The sequence below is a fragment of the Atractosteus spatula genome, chromosome 12 (genome assembly GCF_055471065.1).
Source record: "Atractosteus spatula isolate fAtrSpa1 chromosome 12, fAtrSpa1.hap1, whole genome shotgun sequence".
Lineage (NCBI taxonomy): Eukaryota > Metazoa > Chordata > Actinopteri > Semionotiformes > Lepisosteidae > Atractosteus > Atractosteus spatula.
Window position 1 is genome coordinate 37,204,883 of NC_142717.1, and position 23,020 is coordinate 37,227,902.

General features: G+C 36.3%; 2 protein-coding genes across 4 annotated transcripts in view; both read right to left on the reverse strand.

Moving 5' to 3' along the window:
* Positions 1-7,921: 7,921 nt before the first annotated feature.
* dcstamp (dendrocyte expressed seven transmembrane protein) lies at positions 7,922-11,926 on the reverse strand. Its single transcript, XM_088929769.1, has 3 exons — positions 10,889-11,926; positions 9,652-9,984; positions 7,922-8,148 (listed from the first exon to the last, which is right to left on the reverse strand). The coding sequence occupies exons 1-3, from the start codon at positions 11,924-11,926 to the stop codon at positions 8,086-8,088; spliced, it is 1,434 nt and encodes a 477-aa protein (XP_088785895.1). The 3' UTR covers positions 7,922-8,085.
* An 8,453-nt stretch (positions 11,927-20,379) lies between these two features.
* LOC148822996 (regulating synaptic membrane exocytosis protein 2-like) overlaps positions 20,380-23,020 on the reverse strand; it is a 64,063-nt gene continuing 61,422 nt past the window's right edge. For all 3 annotated transcript variants that reach the window (XM_088928612.1, XM_088928614.1, XM_088928613.1), the window contains one exon: positions 20,380-22,742. In XM_088928612.1, coding sequence (XP_088784738.1) covers positions 22,527-22,742 — 216 coding nt within the window. In that variant the 3' untranslated portion in view covers positions 20,380-22,526. The remainder of the gene's footprint in view (positions 22,743-23,020) is intronic.

A 23,020-nucleotide genomic window follows, 5' to 3' on the forward strand; every position in this document is an offset into this window, starting at 1 on the left:
ACTTACATAGTAGCTGTACTGTACATGACGCATGCGATTTATTAAACTCTACTGAACACTCACTGTCAGGTGCAGGAATTAAAAAAAAATCTCCACTTTAACTCATTACATTGCTAGCACACACATACAGTCACACCAAATTAAAGTTTTAGCCAAAAGAGTCGGATTTCTGTAACTACTTTCTTCCAGTTTTGCAGTTGCATCATGAATACGGCGGGTTGTAGAGAAGTGTAAGCTCATGTAAGAATAAAGTTTTAAAAAGCTTTTCCTTCAGTATTGTGAAAATGTATTTTCACAATATTCAGTACTTCTGGCAAGATAAAAAAAAAAACTTCTTGACCCGGAACTTCATTTGTATATTTGGTCTATGAAGCTCTCATCGATTCTTTCAGAATCTTTCATCTAAATAATTCTATATTCTTATTTCACTACCCTTATAATAAGGGAGTGTTAAATGTAAGAATTTCAAAACCTGAAAAAATAAAAACAGTAATAATACGCATTTTGTAAATATTTTTTAGTAAGCATATGAACATGTTTTTGTGATCTGCTTGAATAAAACACTTCTTGTGCATTGTTCTGGAAGACAGGTTGTTTCAAGAGTCATGTTAACCCTAGATAAGAGCTTGCACATCAGAAAAGAAGACCGGAAATAATAAGTGACCAAACCCACAGCCCCAACTTCTCACTGCACGATGTGTTTCTTATACTGTATACAGCATATACAGTACAGTATATTTTCTTTAAGCTCACTTCTTTAAACAAGGCTAACATGAAATTCCAGGACACACAAGATTTTAGATATGTAACGCGGATCTTATTTATAGAAGTGATGTGAAGAATGCTAAACGCGTATGGTACAGACCGTCACATTCTTAACATCATAGTAATTCTTGATTATACTGTAGATTTCCACAATTGAGAGAGAACTTGATGGTAAAACAAATTCGACAATAGGTGATGCATTCCCATCATTATTTGCTTTTATATGCATTGCTGCAAGTTACTCTCCAAGTCTTTTAAAGCAATTCTCTCAACAATGATTTCTCAAGACACAAGGAACAAAAAAGCTAATTACTGAAGCTTATTCATGTGGAAGTGAAGTATCATAATACATTAATTGTTCTAACAATTTTGACAAGACATTTTTTCTGAGTGCTAAAAGTGAAGTGCTACCAATTTCACCGTTTTCTACATTTTTTGCATTAGTTTCACTGAATTATCTATATAAACGATCAGATGTGTATTTTATGGCTGAAGTAATTACAGAGCGAGTTAATGTCTTTTGCGATAATTTGTTATAACAGACCATTAAGCAGTTTCTAGATTTAGTCTGTAATCTGGCCAGTCATCTATGCAGAATATCTTCTTCAGGTGCATGTTTTTTTGTGTTATCTAATTTCTTCAACTCATAAATGAGACTTTGGTTGAAGTATTATGGATGGAGGAATGATCAAGAACGCTAATTTTTATGATTTCCTTATAATTTGGTCATTGGGTTTGATGCACAGGACTGGTGAGGGTTCAGCAGAATAACAACAGCAGATGGATCATATGGAAGCTCATTGTAGGCCATAAAGGAAAATCAAAACTGAGCACTGATTAACATTTTTAATATTTAATATAAACTATATATTGGATACAACCATAATTTCAAACTTGATTATAAAGTAAGGATGTATGATTCCACATTTAGTTATTTTTAAAGTGATTGCTATTTGATCCTTGTGTACTGTAAGTCTGTGTTTCTGGTTTTCATTGCAAACTTGGCTTTAATTGAAAAAAGGCAGAAACATAATTCTGTGTGTGGGTTTTTTTTTTCATTAAAATATTTAATGTCCCAAAGCCGGGTAGGGTGTCACAATTATTTCAATCTAAATACATGTGGAATATGATATCATGACGCTCCTAGAGTACACTGAGCTCCAAAATGAGCCTGCATTCTGGAATGCCTTTAAAACCATAATGCACACTGTCACACTGTTTAGTGAATATTTAGTTCATTCTAATTATGCCAGGAATTTGATTACAGGCCTATATACCAAGTGAAATAAAAGTAGACTCACCATCTCAGAGCCCAGCACTGTGACCTTAAGCAGCAGCAAACTGACAAATGATCTGATAATCCTCCTGTCTGGCTCATTTGTTCTCAGTTGAAATCATCGCTAAAACAGAGAGTCTCTCCTGGGACATGGTTGATCAAAGATTATTTTTAATGAGAGAGAGTTGAACAATCTCTCAGGACTCGAAACGTTTACAGGAATTGTCTGTAGCCCTTGCAGTCCTATTGCTGTATTCGATAAAGCACTTTCATGTAACTCTCCACCACAGTATACTGTAAAACAGTTTTCCAAGTGTTTTCCACTTAATACAATTTTTCGAGTGAGCAGACTTCCATTTGTGTTCATGCAATCTTGTGGACAACCTTTGCCAGTTTTAAAAAAACCCTGTGTAAAGACATCTTTTTCAGTTCCAAAAAGATTGCAGCAGAAACACAACAGTGCGCTGCTTAAGGTGGAGTGAACAAGTCATGCTCTGGATGTATGCCAAATTCATAATTTGCACGAGTAAAACCGTCCATCTGGGGGTAATTCATAATTGGTCTCTTTGAGCTGCTTAGCTTTCTGTTGCACAATTTGAGCTCTTAAGTTCCTTGACATTGAAATTGGCCACAATCAAATAATTTACAATACCTGCTGGTAAACAAGGGATTCCAATGGATTGCTGTTCCATGGATCTTTTTCATCAGGCTCAGGAGTCTCCTCCGTTAACTCCTCTGGTTGCGAACTAATGTTAGAAATAGCTTCAGCTTGGGGTGCAGTAGCCTTTGGCTGCTCTGGCTGTGGGGTAGCTTTCGCGCTCAATCATCATTATCGCTAAAATGATTTGCAGGCACCATTGTGGGCCGCGATGCAACATCTTTTTTGAGTGTGTGGCCTCTTTTGCTGTATTTTCCCATTTCCGTTTTTTTTCCTTTTCACTTTTGCAAGCCGGACTTCACATTCAATTTCTCCAGTTTAAGAGGCTAAGAGAAAATGCGAAAACAGTGTAATGTAGCCTTGGCCCGCAAGGGTTTTGAGAAAAAAAAAAAGTTAGGTCCCACCCCCTTCACAAGTCCCATAGCTACCTGGCCCACCACACCTCAAACATGTTGTTCTCTGATTTGATGGAATGTATACTGTAAGTACTTTCAGACCTGTATATCAGTGGGGCTTATGCACATATACTGTATTCAGTGCCTTCCAGTGGGGCCCCTCAAAGCACCGGGCTCTGGTGTGATTGGAGGCTTGGTGGAACCACTTTGTACCCCCCCTCGTCCATAGCAGGGCAAACTCAAACTCATACACTCAGACACACGTACACGCACACCAGGAGCAATTTTCTGAGAAGCCAATTAACCTACCAATATGTTTTTGAAATGTGGGAGGAAACACAGAGGAAACCCATGCGAACACAGAAAGAACATAGAAACTATGTAGGTAGCACTCCCGGTCTAACATTGGACCTAGGGCAGCAATGCTAATCACTGTACCATACTGCCTATTATTATTATTATTATTAGAAAGTCTGTAAAATTTTATAAATTTCACATTTACTCAAGAGTGAATTAACTAGAAAACATGGTGAGCAATCCCCTGCTATCAGAACATTACCTTCTGTAATTGTGAAAAAAAACCAAGAAGTTGAGCAACATACTTTAGACAAATTAAGGAAATTGTAAATGCTAAGCTACAGTATGAGGAAAGATCTTAAAACACATAAACAACATGTACACACTTCTTATAAACTGGAGGATTCCAAATTTACAGTTACAAATAGGTATTGTACAAAACATTCATCTCTGCCTCTTAATTCTAGACATAGACAAATATACAATCAAAAGGCTTCTCTGTTAAACAGTAAAATAGTTTTTTCAGTTATATAAAAATATAAATCATTAGAGCATAAAGAAACTCAATATGGTTGTCAAAGATAAGCTTAATAAAACTCCCAGTTCTGCTAAAAAATAAAACTATTTGTATATCACTTAAAAAAAGAAAAAAAGACAGTCTTTTTGTCATAGTGGAGTCGGAGGGGCATACTTTTTTAAAACGTGAGAATGAATTAACAACAGTAATGAGCAATCCTTTACACAAGCAAACACAACCCAAACCTTAAATCTGTTCATTGCTGCAGGTCACTGCTTTAGTGATCCAGCTGTTCCAACACAATATTAAATACTTATGCTTTTAAAGTATGACGTCATTTTTCATATAAACATAAAACATGAAACCACCCAGACACTGTGTTTATTGTGTTTCGTTCAGAATTGTGAACATTATGTTTATGAATAGACATCGTAACATATTTTTTTTTCTTTTGTCCCATTTATTAGGCTCTCAGCCACCATCTGGAATTTCGCATTTCTGATTAAAGTTGATCAGAAAAGGATCTTTCTTTTAAAAAAAATGTTTTGTTTTGTGATGCCTTTTCACTTCCTTTGAACTTAATATTAAAGCCAAAGCTAAATTTCTGGTTGTGTACTTCTGCATTTGAGGAGCTATAGCCAAAAATCATCAGAACATTTCTTCCTGTTTGTTGGATCCTATTCCCTTTGTTTTATTTTCCTTGTGTTGCTCTTAACTTTGCCCTTTGGTGCTTAACATAATAGCAAATGAACAAGTAAAGGTTTATATCATGCAGAAAACGGAAGAAAAGAAACAACGTTTCAGCTGTGGAGCCTTCTTCCTTTGCAGGCTACGCATGATGACTCAGATACCTACTTATAATAAACGGCTCCCTGAGCTCTGGTGTAGTGCTGACTGCTTTTAAAACTGCTGTTGTCATAGCTTTGGATAATCTCTGTACTTTTAAACCCACATCTTACGTCCCGTCTCATGCAAAGACATTTGAACCTGCTGGTGCAGAGCAACAAAATACTGTTCTCAGTGTAAAAAAACAAAACAACTTTCAAACTCTTTCAAACTGGCTTTAGACAATGACAAAACATTGAAACAGCTCTTGGTAAAGCTGCTGATCCTATGGCAGTTTATGTGAGTTCAATCTTTTCATTCTCTTAAAATTTCAGCACTGCATTGGACTCAGTAAATCATGACATTCTGATTAATCAGAGAATTTATTTGGCATGTCTGGTATAGCCCTTCAATATACCCTGCAATTGAGCAATGTATAATTAATTGTGACGTTGGTGCCGTTCAACAGGGCTCAATGCTGGGATCTACGTTATTTTCTCCTTTAGTCAAATGTTAAAATGACATGCTATGAATTAACATGTCTATGCAGACGAAGCTCGAATCCTCAAAGGTATAGACAAACTTAACCCTATACGTCTTCATAATTTCCAATAAAACACAAACCAGGGACCACAACTGGAGACTAAAGGCTGAAAAACTGAAAGAGGCGCTTTGTGACGCATTCCACGCGCACCCGTATTCCCACACGCTCGCATTCCACTCGTTCCTACAGTTTCCACGCGCACCCGCTTTCACAAACGCTCAGGCCACAAGTGATTAGCCTATCACTTTTCCCTGCCTTCACCGTTTTAGTTCCCCTCTTCCGCCCCTGTTCCTCGCTCTTTATCGTGGTTAGTCTCCATGAGCTCCCGTAATGCGCGTACTTTTCCAGCTCCTTTACGTTTTTGGGATTATTACTGACCTTCGCTTGTTTTCTTGGTTTCTCGATCTCGGCTTTACGTCTTCGGATTTGCTTGCCTCGTTCTGCTGCCCTCTACCGGTTTTTGGACTTATCGCTCGTTTATAGGATTTAGATTTTTTTTTTATTTTGCCTAGTATTATTGGACTCTGCTGCTTCCCTTTTTAGCCGTGCCTCTACCATTCCTGATACACTTTCTTTGCAAAATGGCCTCAGACGGAGTCCTGTGCCGTGAGGCCAATATCCTGGATTCTTTCAGGAAGTGGCAAGAGGAGATCGTCTGATCAATCGATTACTACCACCCAGAAACATTAAATGGTCTCCTTTCATGTGTAACCCCTCTTGCATTTTATTGTTCTTAAAACGAATAGTTTTATAAGAGAATGAAATGGTGTCCTGCTGAATGTCACTTAAGGTGTTCAGTTTTGGATGATACCAAAGTGGGAGGAATTTGTAGTGAATGATGATGCAATCGGAAAAACTTAAAAATTCAGGATTGGGCAGACACCTGAACAATTTAATTAAGACAGGCACAAGGAATACAGGAGATTTATGTAGAAAAGACACACTTTACATTCAAGATGGGAGACATTGTGATGGTTATACCTTTAATAAAATATTTAGGGCTTTGACATATTCCTCTCCTCTATACAATGTGAAGAGGCAATAAAAAGGCAAAACTCTGACAGGCGGCTGGCCTGCCCCATGAGGCTGTCAAAGGCCTCTAGACAGACCGGGTGGTAATTAGTCCAATATTGCCATTGTGAGTTTTTTAATACGTTCTGATCCCAGGAGTCACCTTATGTAAGAGTGGGAGTCTGTCACAGACATTTAAGGTAAATTTAGTATTTAATTCAAGTGCATCTATATTAAAATTGTCCAATGTATTACTACAACTTAATTTAGGAATCCACATAATCAACCCACTTAACGTCTTTGGGATCAAGAGTGAATTTCTGATCTGTATTTATGAAGTTCAGTGCAATGTATGTTATTGGCAGACGAGGGGTTACAGATGGTGTCTAATAGGTAGTAGGTAACAGCAGATAATTGGGTAGTAAAATAGGTCTGTTTTGGGTAGCTTGTCACTAATAAGGAGCTAAGGTGGAGAATGGATGTTTTCTAAAGGTGGAAGACTGTGACATTTGTTTCGTTTAGTTGATACTAAAAAGTATGCAAAACTTTGGAAGTAAAAAACTTTCTCCAGAAAGTAACAAGCTTAAATGTCTATGGAATTGTGGGTTGTCAGTTTTTATGTCAGCTAGTGTTTTGTACTTGATGCTCATGTTAATACTAATAGACAAATGTTAAATTTATGCAGACTTTATTTTGATTAATTAAAAGCTTTGAAGTCACACATAACTGCTAGAGTTTTTAATTCAGTAGCTTGGTCCTGATATGAGCCATATAGAGACAACATTGGTTAGATGTTAGTGCTCAGTGTACCTCACCCACTGAGGGAATAGCAGCCTAACCATGAAGATGAGACTGACCGAATTCTCCACCTTTTCACGAGGAATGAGCTAGGGAGCTGCTGCAAGGGTAAAGATGGGGTGGTTGGTGTGGTGCTAAAGAAATGCACAAAGTGACTTGCTGCAGGAGACAATATGTATACATTTCTTTTTGCATAAACGAGAGGTTCATAGACCTTTCGGTGGTGAAGGTCTCATATGATGAGAAATAATAAAATATCAAATAACCTCTCGAAGATTTTTTTTTGTTGAACTGCAGTGGCACTTACACAACAGGACAAAAGGCAAGGTCACAATTTTGCAGGCCCTTTATTCTTAAACAGCTTTGCTACATTGAACAACAAATCAGAAACTGATTTAAAATAAAATTCTGCATACTTTTTAAAAAATATATAATGTATAGCTGTCATTGTTATTAAAAAAAAAACAAACTTCATAAAAGCCTGTTTGGTAAAAAAGTACAAACCTTCAAAGATGACTGGCCTATGGAGTATTTTGCTTTACCTTTCGAAATGTATGCTTCACTGCAAGCAGTGTTACATCTTCAAGATTGTGTATTGAAACGCAAAGTGTGACTCACGCATGTACAAAATGACAATGTGGAAGGAAATGGGTTTTATGTACACTTATTTTGTCACCAGATAAGTCAATGCTTTGATTTACAAGATCAAAAGATGGAGAGTAAGAGTACACCTCACAATTCTGCTCGACTATGTTAAACCTACTTATTTGTTCTGATAATAAATACCTGTATATGATAAAAATAATTGTAAAATGCATATGTACATACAGTACATTTCACTTGTTTTAGAGCACATAAATATGTGTGCCCATATTTGAAAATGTCATTCATAAGGAAGAGAGAATATAGAATTGTACTGTAATATTTCTTACAATGGAAGGAATATTGTGGTTGATTTTCCTTCAGTGCTCTCCAGTCATTTTCTTTTTTTTAAAACATTCAGGTTAAGATAATGGTGTAATCCTCCTGGTTCTGGTAGAATATTGGGAACCAGAAACTTTTCTGTGAACACAAAAGAAAAAGATGCACAAACTGTTATGAAGTCTATTTGTTAAGCACTAGGAGTTCATTTAAAACTTATAAAAATCTAAAGTAAGCAAAAAACGTGTAAGCTTTTTTTGATATGTAAAAATCATTCACTTGTATTGTTTGAAATATAATATTTAATGACAATAAAACACAAGAAGATTTGGAAACTACAGGATTAATTGTAAATGTAAAGTTTCATTCAGCTGACTAAGATACATGTTCCAAATACCCACTAAACTATATTTCTTTTTGTAGTATGATGACCAAAAAGTGGACAATACTCTTCAAAGGAGTTCCTAGTAGAGTGTTGTAAAGCTTGGGCAAAACTTTGAATTCAATTCCCTTGCATTTTGCTATATAACCAGCATCTTTATTGCTTTCCCACATTGTTTTGCTGATGACATAAAGGAATCTATATAAACTCCAGATCCCTTTCACATGTACTGTAGCTACCCACAGCTTGGAGTCTCCCGTGTGATATGTAAAGAGCATCTTCCTACTATCTGTGTGGATGACTTTGCACCTAAAATTATTTTCGAATAAACAATGGTTTATTCATTCATTGACCAGCAATGGGCCTCAAAACAGAACGCCGTATCAAAACTGCTCACAATTTCACAGTTAGAAGCCATGCCCTTTTGCGCTGTTTCCTGGTCTTTAACCAGTTCTAACCCCTAACCACAGCACCATGATTTGTGGAACTCACTAATATGTTTTCAGGGGGAATAATGACATCCAAGAAAGATGCTTTGTGAATGAGTATTTAAGTAAAATATTTTTTGGTATAACCCACTGTTGTTAAGGGGGTTTACCCTCCTGGCCATAGGACAAGGAGGCTCAGACCCAAGAAAAATAATCATGTGAACCTCAAAAACGACCTGTTCTGAAGCAGCGACAGAAGGAATGTACAGGCACAGTATGGAAATATAGATGGAAGACATTAAAAGATGTGGGACACCCGCTGACTGAACCAGGAATAGGATACCAGTCAGACCTGGGGCCAAGAAGGAGGTGAATAATGTGTGAGGTGATTGTGAGACAAATAACATACTTTTCTCTTTATATATTATCTTTATATCTTGATATTATTTTGTATTTTGTGTTTTGTACCATGCTATTTTTTTTTAAAGTTCCTGTAAGTAAAATCTATCAGTATTCTCCCATCTTTGGCTTTCTTCCTTACTATAATAACAGAACTGCATCTTCACCCATCAATGAGCATGAGGTACAGTACTACTTTTTAAAAATATTTCCTAGTTTTGATAAATGAGGATTATACAAGTGTCCCTTTATTTAGCATTTTATTTAAATATATTAACATAGATGGTGTCCTTCATTTTCTGCTTCAAGCCATTTTTAGCCTTTATCTCAGTGTTTTATTATATAATGAGACCATATACTGTATATATATGTACATAGACACACCATCTGAAGAATCGGAACAAATTAAATAAGAAAGCAGAAATGTCAACATACCTTTTTAACAAGTGCAACCACTGTGCTTTTCACTGCACATAATCTCTTCTTTGATCTCTTTCTGAGAATTTTGTCATGTAAATACTGAACTCTCTCATCAGCATTGTCAGGATAGAACAGTGAAGACGCCAGGACTTTCAGTTGAATTAGCTTGGCTGACAACAAGCCAAGCAAGATCAGAATGGTGATGATTACCAGGAGAGGAACCACTGAATTGTAGAGCAAGAGCTCGGGTTTAGGAATGCAGTCTTTTTCAAACAAAGGAACGGAGTAGGAGAAATCATTCTCTTCACTGGTAGAACCAGTCTTGATAACAATAATTGTGCTTTCTTTCTGTGTAAAATAAGTACACAAAATAAGTATTATACTGCACATGAAGTTGTTAAATACATTAAAAATTACAAGGTATTAGAAATAATATTCAGATATTTTAACGAATAAAAGGTTTGAATAATTTTAATTTAACTCTAAGAAATACAATAGATTGTTTTGTATTTACTATGAAAATGTATTTATATTTCACAAACATGTAGTGTTATGCCCATGGTTAAATGTTAATTTTTAATTTTGTTAATTTTTATTCACTGATTTTCAATTAAGCTAAGCCAAATGTAAGTGGTTCCGTCTACTAACTAGCTCATCCTGAGTCTCAGATATAATTAATATAAAACAATTCTAAAAAAAAACCTGGACTTTTAATCAGATTTATTCACTACCCAGTCAAAATAAAATAACACCCCAAGATCACTCATTTAAAATTTGTAATTAAAAGTCAGTATTTAGTAACTCTTGGCATATATTTCCTTCTGTTAGACACAAAATCAACAGATTTTTGACCCAGGATATACTGTATGTGTTTGAAACCTTTCTTCGCATCACAACTTTCCCTGAGGTGGTATCATAAAAAGTAAACAATGACCACATATTTCATACTGTTTTGGACAGCATGTAGTTCTTATGATAGGAACAAAAAGCACGAATGCATGTCCATCTAAAATAAACTTGTGAGGGGAATCACATTACCTAAATGTATTTTACAAGGTTCTTACATCAAACCTGGGACAAGTCTGTAAATTTTTATCTAGGTTAATTAAGCAAACCTTTCTATATTCATACAGTATATTAAGCCGTGATTATACAGTATGTTAATCTGGTATTTGAATACGCCTTCCAGTATAAGTTAAAGCCTAAGGTGTGACAGTGGACAGGGCAAAAACTCAACAATGAACATACTTACTTCTACAGACATTTTTAAAGGAACCTCAAATGGCTCGATATTCTGGAGGTGTTTGCCAATTGTCAAAATAAGCCAGTACAGTAGTGAATCAACTCCTATGAATAAAGCCCAGGCTGACACATGGGTTATAACTGGAATTATGAAAGTCCCCATGGCTTTCCATTCTTTGACTGTTAAGCGGGATGAAGGGATGGTGATGTACTGTTTGCTTTCCTTCTTTGTGAGGGGAAGAACACTAGGCTTTCCACTGGCTTTTTGCTTCTCATCAAAGTAAACAAACGTCCTTGTGATAAAAATGTTCTTGAATTTCTTACTATAGAAGTATTTTCTCAGGAACAGCACAGTACAAAACACGACAAAAATGATTCCAACGGCAGGCAGAACTTTCTGGCTTACGGAGGACACAGTGTTCAGGATTCCACTCATTGTTTCTGCAGTGGCGTTCAGTCGCTGCTTTGCCTCTCTAAGCTTTTCTTCCAGTTCCTCATCAGATGAAATTCTCTGGCTTACTTCTAATTTAGAGTCAAACTTCACAACTACAAAATCGCCTAACCCTTTAACTTGCTCACCAACCCATTTCAGGAGTTTTATGTAATTGTCAATGGGAGTCACTTTAATGGAGATCCTCCTTTTTTCCAGGTTGCAGACCATACTGCTGGCCAGGCCCTGTAGGTTTTGAAAAGTGTTTTTAACATTCCAATAAATGACCAGGCCAGTCCCAGCTGTAATGAGGAAGTTCCTCCCTTCCTGCATGCCGCAAGCAAGCAAAAATAACACACTGAAACAACGAACCAGCTTGGAGCAAAACAAAGCTCCTGTCACAATCAGAGCAGCCATTACAGCAACAGTCCCAGAGACAAGACTTCCATATGCTAAGGAATAATATAAGCCTACAAAGAGCAGGGACCCAAAGGTAAAGCCTAATATGAAACAAGTAATGAAAAGAAGGCGGTTGTTTCTCCAGTCTGGCCTGTTACTGGATGTGTACAAGTCCACTATGATGGCCCAGGTTTGAGATATTGCAGTTTTGAGTGGCATTTTCTTCTTTGAGGATAAAACTCTAAAAGAAGACAAAAAATAAAGAATTGACATGACACAGTACAATACAATAGAAACTTCATGCAAGCTATGTGAGAATCAGCAGTTTCCAAAAAGACCATCGTACAGTAGATCATGAAAAGCCCTAAGGGTATCAATAACCTTCTGGTTTGTTATGCGTTTCCATACTACGACATTTATTGAATCTTTACCTGCGCTACAAGTTGTGTGATTGGAAAAAATGTTCGACATCCAACATCCCTCAGACATCTCCCAGGGCTAGAAAAACTACACACAGACAAATGAACATATCCATTGAATCAAAAGACTGGTTATATGACCCAGTGTGCGCAGAAAGACTAGAGGGTCACATCGCCATTACAGGTTCATACCAAACAATCCCTGTTCAATAGTAAGAGAAAAAAAAAGACACAAGTGTTTGACAGCATTTTTCTAAAAGCTACATTTTAAAAGCATTGTTTTGAGTCATTATTCAAATATTTGACTTGGCTCCTTGTTTACAAGCATCTCACAGGCCATGGAAAGTTTACGATTGCACTGGAAAGGGCCTCCTGGGTGGGTCAGCAGGTTGAGCTTTATGATCATGGGTTTGAGCCTGGCTCATGTCACTAGCTGCACGTGCAGTAACTGATTTTATGGTGGGAGGAGGGAGTTGGGAGCAATACAGCAATCAGCCCTGAACGTCTGGTAGGGGGCTCTGCTGCCTGTGACATGTTAAATGATTCGTGAAAGAAGTATAAATACAGGTGGTACAGCTTGAGTTTTCATTACAGGGATTACAGGAGTATGCCTTTAAAGAAAAAGTGTCAGAGCTTCATAACTGCTAGCAGGATTATTACAAAAGAGTGTATGGTACTATTTAATAATTGAACATACATATTGTGGTAGTTCACCAGCTCACTACAGAGACAGAGATTTATGCCTAGGCTGTACATTTCCTTCTGCTTCAATACTGCACGATTTCATTATGATAATTGTTTATAATTGTGACGTGAAAAAAAAAACTCTGCCCATAGATAAGGTTGCAAAATATCCCTAAAAGTTACCTATTGTACGCTCTACCAAAGAATTCCCTACAAATTCATCCCAGCCTTTGTGTATTTGCTTCAAGGTCTAGTGGTAAACTTATGTAAGAGCATTAAAAAAGGAAACACTAGAATGTGTGGCTTCACATAACGTCAGAGTGATTCATCCTTCCTGCTGTAGGCACATGCTGAAGGGACAGCGGACGTTTGCACAATATAACTTCTATTACCTGATAGGCAAAAGCCTCTGGAGGGAGGGCTGGCTTATTGGACTAAACAGAATACATGGAATATGTTCAGATCTATTCTGTTCCGCAGCGACAAAGGCAAAATGCATGTTTAGTAAATTATAGACAGTGGCTCATCAGGCTATAGCACTGAAAGTAAGCATACTCAGAGCCTGTGATACCAATCCATCACAGGGCCTACCCCCAGCAATGCTTGCCCCCATTTATACAGCTGGATGGACTGGAACAACCTGGGTAAAGTCTCTCATTCAAGGTTCAACAGCACTCCAGCAGGGAGCTGACCCTATAACCTGTAGTTCTGAGTTCTGAGACTTATTGACTGCTCTCTGCCATCTCTTTCTATTCTCCAAAACAGTTTAAGTGAAAAGAAAAAAGAAGTTACGGAGTTCAGTGAGACAGCTGTTTTTTTCAGAGAGTTGCCACACATCATGTGGTGATTCATTGGACTGGTCAGATGAGTTACTTGAATTGAAAATCTGCAGACGACCAGAGCATGAAGAGATAGGTGACTTATACTTATATCATCAATGCGTTTATGGTAATATTTATTGTTTGTTGCATTTACTGTATTTGGTATTGTGCTCATGTTCTCCGTTCTTCAGATATGTATGAAGTACAACAGGAGAAAAATGGCATATGTTATTAATTTTCAAAGTGGTGTGCAAGCTGTTTAGATGAGTATAAATAGGCACAAGAGGTAATCGTTATGTTTAGCATACATTTTTCTGAAAATTGATGTTTCATGGCTTACTGAGCACACTCTACCTGTAATACGAAGATGCATATGCCTTCCCAACTTCCTCTACCTAAGATACTGAATTTTTTTCTTTCAGTCCTTCTGATGACTGCCTTTGATTTTACAATGGTGTAACACTGACATAAATCATCAAAGATTAAGTACTCATCACAGACGCTGTACTTAAATATGCCAATCGTGCTCACTTTGTCAGGACATTGTCAGGACAGAGTGTTTTTAATATTACTTATCATGGTTTTAATAAATTATGTTGCTTCACCAAGTCAGCTACTGTACTCATACGAGGACATGCTCACATTGAATGAGATGAAAATGCTCTTGAAGTATTTTAAATTATTTGTTCAACTATACAAACAGCTTAGTAAGTAACTCAATATAAAATTTTGAGTATTAAAACTCAGATAGATAGTTATAAGGGTACGTTAACAATAAGAAGAAAAAAATCCTGAAAACATTTTAGAAAACTTATTTAAGCATATTATTTGTTGATACTTCAAACACAAGATCTAAATACTACTTACAAGTATTTGGAAACGTGCAATAAATAGTATATTAAACAGTAAACACAAAGACATTGCTGAAAACCTAGGTAAAAAAACCCCAATCAATTAATGTTTATTTAAATCATCTTACCTGCTACTTCAGTAATTTTCTTAGTACAAATGAACAAAGGTCTAGAGCTCTTACCGTTATCAAGCACTTAAAAACCACAAAGGCTCCTCCTCTTCACGCAGCGTGTTGAAAAGTTTCAAAATGTTCATATTAGGCTACAGCTGATCACAGAGCAGTCATGTGAAAAAAGAAGCACATAACCATAAAGGAATTATTTTGCTATCGGGTGCATTCACTATGTTCTCAACATCTAATCTTAAAGTATGTCATTTGTCATTGACTTTTTTGTCCTGTGCAGTACATTCAGCTCCCAGCATGAAAAACAAAACTGTGTTAAACTGGGAGAACCCATGCTTTCTATACTGCTTCGATTTTTAAAATACTATAGGATATCTTAAATATTTGAAAAACAGCAACTGTTTAAAAGGAATACTTTTAATGAACTAGATTATTTACAATTACTGCATGAAATTGCACGACAACATTGCAGTACATTTCTACTTAACATTTTGGCATACAGAGTTCAAAATACAATTTGTAAATTCATGATGTGCAAAAAAGATTTAAGTCTTTACTTCTTGAAGATTGTTGCCTCTTGTCCCTTTCATCCAAAATCAAACTTCCACAGATAAATTACCACTTTATACATCCATATACTGTATTCTTTTTTCATAGTGCATTTTATGTTTCACACAGAATTATGAAACTGCAATCTTCTAAAGCTTTAAACCTTTGTACTGCACTCCTAAAATGGTAATTATTTACATCACATTACATCAGAGAATTATCATTTTATAGGTTGATATACTGTATTGCAATCGTTTCTTATTGCAGAGAACACACAACTAAAATTGTACCAAACAGAAAAGTAATCTGTAGCATTCATGTGTTTGGCAAATAGTAGACAGGAGCAAAGGAAAGATAAATCGCTACAAAATTTGAATGGAGGACCTGAATTCAGCAATTTTAAAATTGTGCCAAAAATGTCAGAAGGACAAAAAGTGGTTCTTCAGTTTGGGGACACATAAATATGTATGAGTTTCAATGTAAAGAGCTACAACAAAACAATTGTTTGATCAGAAAAGAGCAATATGCTGAGGGCTTTTTAATCAAATTAAAAGTGAAAAGATTGATGTAATTCTTTATGACCTTTATTAATAGTAAAATGCTTCCTATTGCCCTGTTAGGCCATATGTGTGTCACTTGATGATTTTGTCTGTGCATCTATAGTACAGTATGTCAGGGATGATCTACAGTATGGCTTACTCTATATCAGAGTGATGTTGTTTGTGTTGTTTCAGTAGATTCATACAAACCTTGTAGTCACTGAAGGTGTGACACCCAGCTTTATGCACAAGGTTTTTGCCCCTTCAGGTGAAGTGAACGAGAGGGCAATGGCGATAGAATGGGGATGGAGCAGGAAAGCAGAGCAATGATTACAAGAGGGAAAGAAATAGTCGATTTTGTAACCAGTGATTTGAGTGGCTTGTTTATGTGTCGCACTTCTGTTATAAAATATAACATAGCTGTCACGGTCATCATCCCTCCTCTAGAGGGCACTTCTACCTTTCTCGTACCGTTCTTAGATTTATTAGTGTCAGCTGTGTTTCATTCCCTTTCCCTTATTTAAGCCTGGTGTCTCCGTGGTTCCGGACTCAGCTTTGGAAGACGGATGCCCGGAAGCCCGCCTACCACCAGGCACAGGAGTGGCCCAAGGGCACAGGCTTCATCACGGCGTCCTGACCTCTGAGTCCAGGACTCAGTGCATTTTGCCCCGTTATGCTTTTAACCTTTTGTGTTCCTGGTCCCAGTTCCCTGTTCCTGTTTATAACCATCTCCGATGGATCTCCTGGTTTCTGGATTTTGGACTGCGCCTTACTACCCCTTTGGACTTCCTCTGGACTTGTTTGCCTGTCCTCCCCCCATGTACCGTATCACCTCAGTCACTGCCTCCTGTCTGTCATCCTCACCTTACCTCACTGTGCCTTCCCTGACGTCATTCTCCAGACACTTCCAGATTATACTGTCATGCACAGGGTCTTTTACAACACGCTCCACAGGAGTCGGATTCGGCTCCCGTGACAATAGCCAAACAATTCTCTTACTCTCTTGGTTATGTGTCAAGTTCTATCTTTAGTTTACTATCTGTAAAATCACATTTGTCTGGCTGTTTTACACGGTCGTTGCCTTGAAATAGCTTGTTGGAAGAAGCTCTGCTCCTCTGAATCATGTTCCCATCACATGAATAATAAACCACTAGTAAATGAATACCTTTAAATATAGACATACAGAGTCATATTCTGAATTATACAACATTTACCATTGCTGTTTACACCTACAGTAGGTTTCCAAAAATACAAAATCAAAATAAAGTTTGCAAAGTGTTTCATAAATACTAATGATGCTAATTTAGGATATTCACTCTATGGATTTCATTTATATATCTATAAACATCAGGAGGACTTTTTCTCCTTCATAAACCTGTGTGTTAAAACTGATTCTTGATCATGACCTTACTACTGTAAGTATATTAGACTTATATTAAAGTACATGCACAATATGTGTACATCACTCAACCTATACAGCTTCTGGAAGAAATTAATGTTTCTCAGATTATACCAGATTTTTAACAAATTAATAATTATATAAGGAGAGTTAGTTATTACAGTGGGTTTGCTTTTTGAGACAAAACTCAGCTGGTACTTGCTGGGACTCATTGGCGAGATAACTGCCAGTTTTTTTTTAACCCACATTCAGTTTGGGGAATTTGCATACAAAATACAGCCAGTCCATGTTACTGTTTCCCAGCAGTTTTGAGGAACTTGCTGTATATAAAGATGTGTGATCTACAGCCTATTTATATTATTCTTTGCTTATCAGTGCTATTCTAATGCCCTGAGTACAAAGGATAAACAAGAAGTTTCAATTTTCAGACACTGACGTCTTAATAAGGTCATTAACAAAAATACATTTTGCAGTAATTTAAAATTAACAAAATGATGTAGTGTGGAAACAAGGTTGTTCTTATGACAGACTGTATTTAAAAGGTATATCCTGTATTTTAATCACTTACCTGCAAACTGGGTGCTTGACATTAATGCTTTACATCTGAAGCTCGGTATCTGCTTTGAAGTCCAAGCTGAAATGTACTGTACATCTGCTTGTAGATTGGCTTGAATCTGGATGACAGAATGGAGCAAAGTTCTGCTTACTTATCTTGGTCAAAGCCTTTTTGGAATGTGGTAAAGTCATGTTTTTTGCACAGGTGCTGACTGATTTTTAATCTCTAAAGTGATTAATCCACCCCCTGCTGCTCAATGGCATTTGTTTTTTAAAAAACACTTTAGATGTTTCTATTATAGTTTCGTAACAAGCAAGGTGTGAATTTCGTGGAGCTTAAAGTGACTATCGGTGTGACATGACACATGAAGAGATGTTAAATCGATCAAGATTGGCTACAGTTTGTAAACTTTCCTTTCAGCTTTTTCTTGCATACTGATGTCTTGTTCATGTGAGTGAGTCAAGGGAACAAGTAACAACAGAACTTCACGGAAAACCAACTCAAGAAGCTCAGGGGAATCCAAGAGTGTAAGATCTGTGACTCAAAGAACTTCGGGATGATATACAGTAGATGTCTTACAATGAAATTAGGTATTTATGGGAAAGACCTTTGAAGAAAATATTTAAAAAACTAAAAAAATGACTTAGTGACTTAGAAAGTGTATAGAATTGAAAGCCATTGAAGAAAGCTTTGAATTGATTGTTTGGTTGTTTAGCTGTGCATTTGTAGCTTTGTTTTTGGTGGGAAGAGAGTATTTTCAGTTCTCACAATTTACAGAGGTGGGTAAACTCTGGGATGGTGCTTTCCACCATTTCTTTCATCTTCCCATGTTGTTGTCAGAATTTCCGAATATTGTTCGTGATACACATGGGATCCCAAGGTCATTGAAACCCCTTCTCTTCTGGTTTCTGTTCCTTAATTGAAAACTTAATACAGCCAATGCCTTCACCATATTTATAATTCAATTCATTCAACATTTTTGTTTTGTTTTCAGTGAGTTTATACTGTGAGCTTTAAATTAACACATTTGTTTTGAAGACTAATTTGTAAATTTGAAGTGTAAGTGTCAAGTGTAAGAGGTAATTACTAAGGATCACAATTTCTGGATTTTACAGTGCTTTACAAAGCTAAGAACTTTGAAATGGAGAAACTGTATACTATTAAATGTTGTCCATCTAGGGAGGACTTGATCAAAAACCTCTAAAAAGAGTAAGTTCATTTTATGCCTCAAGTGGATCCCCAAAATCTACCCTTCAGAATATGCAACATTGTTATTGTTAGGAGACTAACAAAGTCTGATTCGTTTCTATATTTCTGGAGGCAGGAGCATTAAGAATTATAGTGAGGTGGAGAATTTCTAGACAGCCGATGAATAGAAATAGTATTCACTGTACATTAAGTAAAGCAAGATGTGTACTTTAAGGATCAGGTAATGCAACGCCACAAGTAGAAAAATCTCTAAAAGAGTAATTCTCAATGACTCCCCAATGTTACAAAGTGAAGAGGCTTTTCTTAGCCTTCTCTTTTTGTTAAAAATAATTTCCAGACACTCACCTGAATAATAGCATTCCAAGTAAAATAACCAAGTAAAAATGTGGGTATCTCCTTTTGTGAATTTTTCAAAACCTTGAAAAATACGAAAGAGTGGTGAAAAATAAATGTGTTTTTGATTGCTGAATGTGACTATTTCAACATAAAGATGGTTTTAGCTGCTGGCTAGGCAAAACAAGAGAGCTGCTAACACCAGAGAACCAACATTCAAATTCAAATTTGTTAATTGTGCAATGATTTTAAGATGGAGATCAAGATTCACTTAGTTGGGTGGCAATCTTAGAAAAAGGACTAACAGAAGCATGACAGTGCAAACAGCCAAAGAAGAATTCACCTCTTAAAATGGTTTCAGTGAATGAGTAGAACCTAATGGCAAATGGACAGCTGTCGAGTACAAGAAACTTGGAACAGTGTTCGCTGGTCTCTTCGATCTCTCCGCATTGCAAACACATTCACAACTTAAATATGGAAAACGAAAGTAAAATCCAAAATAAAGACCTCTTCATTGAAAGAGCTAGCCGAAAAAGCAAACAAAATCAAACACCATTCCAAACTTATGTAAAGATTTGTTTTTATTATCAGTGTTAAATACCATTACCAGAATTACTTTTTAATGTTTTTTATGCTGTTTTTTTGTATTTATGTTAAAGTCACATGAAGGCCTGAAGTGCCCCATTTCCAAATATAGCTTTTCCTCGGTTATTTTGTACTATGTACAAGACAGCTGTGCTCACTGGAGCTGTGACATTTACATGACTAAATCATAGCATTGAGGACATTATGTGAAAAATAAAAAAAAATACATCAAGTTTTTAAATAAATACTGCATAATGATAAGTATGTACAAATCTTCCATACTCTGCATTTCTTCATACTGTATGCATATGAAAATCATATCCATATATACTTATATATATATGACTGAAAAATATGCACAAGTGTTGGTAAAATAACTTGTACCTCACAGTAGTAGTTCAGATAATTTAAAAAATAACTAAGGGTTAATGCTATAGTATTTATTTTGTCTTGGTTTGCTGGTACTTTACTGTCTGTGTAAGTTCTATTTTTATTTTTAATTTGAAAAATAATGCTCAGAAATCTCAACCATACTTTACCAATATACTGTATAGCCTTGGGATGAACACATTAAACCAGAAAAAAAGGCATTCCAAAATGTAGATAATGTGTGTCTTTATCTTCAAAAGACTCTTTGTTTTCAGAACAGCAGTGTTGCTTATTTAAATTTGAACATGGGACATTTCACTTGAAACACATATAGTTACCGTAACAAAAATGATTGCATATGGTAATGTCAGAAGGAAACCTTTTTAAAAAGAAGAATACCTTGTTTCATCTTTAAAAACCTTTTCAACCTTTAGACTTCACTCTAAACTAAACTACTTCCCATTTGTGCAAAGCACATAATCTCTCAGTATTTGGTAGTTGGTCTTGGCATGTAAATAAACTAACAAAAAGATAGTAAATGATGTTTATTTTCTGAAAACAAGAAAGAACTAAAAATTCATATAGCGTGGCAACTTCCCATTCCTACATACTGTGTGATTCATTCATTGAGTCACAAATAGTGCCTGTAAAATTGAACTGTACAGCAAAAGATTGTTACAGATGTAACCTTTGCTGTTGCTTTCAAGAGTAGACTACTTTTTACAGTGCGAGTTTATGGGCTTCTTTTTTGCTTGTATCGCTTTTCTTTGTAACAATAGTAAAATAAAATATACTTGCAACCTTAAATATTTTGCTATTCAACCTCCTTTATATATAAAATGTTTTTTTAATTTTCTTTCAGAAATAAAACATGATGCTGGGAGGTGGAATGTTTCATCAAACATTTTAACAGTGGCCATTAAAGCCCAGTCTCTAATTTGCTGTAGAATTCAATTTAAGGTGAGGGAGAAAAGTAACTTAGTTTACATGCACTGTACAAGAAACTGCAAAAATTCCAAATATCTTCTTTATCAAAACATGCTGAGTTACTATAAGGTGTGCCCAAGCCATGTTGCAAAAACCCTTTTCAACATGCTTGTTAAACAAATAAAATAAAAAAATAGAGATAAACAATACAGAATTGTAGAATAATCTACAGCTCTGTAAACATGGGGCATAAGAGGAGAATTAGACAAAGGTAGCAATGAAGAGTACAATGGTCACCCTAGGAAGAGGGATAAAGAGAAAAAGTGTACAATTTGCACATAATGTTCATCTTTATAAGGCTTGCGCCTTTACAATGAAATAAATACTTTACATTTATTTTAATCTTCTCTTTGTCACATAAACAGGTCTTGTTAATTTAATATTTTCTAGAAAGTATTCTTCCTAGCTTTTCTTAAATGAATGTCCGTAAAAATACAGACTAATGAATGGTCTAAAGGATGATAAACATGGAGTCTTTTTTTAATCACACTGTTGCATTCACTCCCCTTGAAAACCATGCACTAGTGAAATTTATTTTTTAAAAATAATATAAATTGTTGAAAATGGCTGATCCGTTTGTTTTTTTCTTTTCTTTTTTTGCAAGTTGCAGCCTCAAGAAAATAATTTTAAGAGTTTTTTTTTGTAAGTTCTGCTAAACTTGTGTCCATGCAAAAAAAATCTTTTTTTTTCTTTTAAATTTCATACAATATATCAACAGAGAAATTAATATGCTAGATCATAAAAGTTCATTTCATTGTGGGTTCTGGTGTAAATATATTCTGGAGCATGGGGTGTAGCCACATCTGTATTGCCATTTTTTTTTTCTGAAAATTGTCTTTCGAGATCCGCTGTAATTCTGAGCATATCGTGGGGTTATCGGTGGGTTGGGCTGGAGGTTTATCTGGTGTCGTTCTTTCTTCATGAATGCACAGACGTCCCTTAGTCTCCTTTAACTGTCCTCAAGTCTCCACGTCTGCAGCTGGGTTCGTTGGAGTGGCGTAGCCAAGCTTCCGGTTAAGGAGGATCGTGACCCAGAAGGGTACAAGAACAATAACAACGCAAAAATCATGACATGGGTTTAAAAAAGGGGCTTCTGTTGAATTCATCAATTGATTCTCATTTCTTTTTTCCATGGCTTCAAAGTGGATGAAAACCTAGAGTCACTGAATTCCACGTGCTGACGTTCTTTACAGCTTCCACCTGTTTCTCCCCGGAGGGCTTCTGTGCGCACAATGTGTGCAACATTCGTTGAAAACACAGGACCACTTTTGCATCCCTAGAAACGGGCTCAGAAGACACAACATTAAGCATGCAGTGTAACCAGGGCACGTGACCTGTTAAGACTGTTAACTTGAACGCTGGTTGCTACAACAATGCTATTTTCCTTGCACTGCTATGAACGAGCATAAGGTCCAGAGGAACTGTCAAGTGATGACTGGGAAGCTCTTCTAGTCAAAGGTGCCAATGTTGGGTCCACCAATGAGGAAGGGGGAAAGAGCTTGAACCAGCCAATCACCATGTTGGACAAGTCGAGCTCGTCTAAAAGTATCTGAGCAGCTCCCATAAAGGATTTATGATCCATGCGTCCATAGTCACCCCACACAATAATCTATAAAAAAGGCAGAAAAAAGAAGATGTGTGTTTATCGTGTTAAACTTCTTATACCTTATACACACGGTTATCAGGATGAGACTATGTCATCACTGGAGGAAACACCTTAAATACTGTGAACAAACTAAAACTGCTAACCAAAATGCATCTTGGCACATTGCTACCCTGGTTTATTCAGGCTTACTCATACTTTATTTAATTTAGTTGTAAAGCTGATGAAGCAAACAGCAGTCTACCCAAAGTGTCATGTTTAGAAAGGAAAGGGGCTCAGCGTTT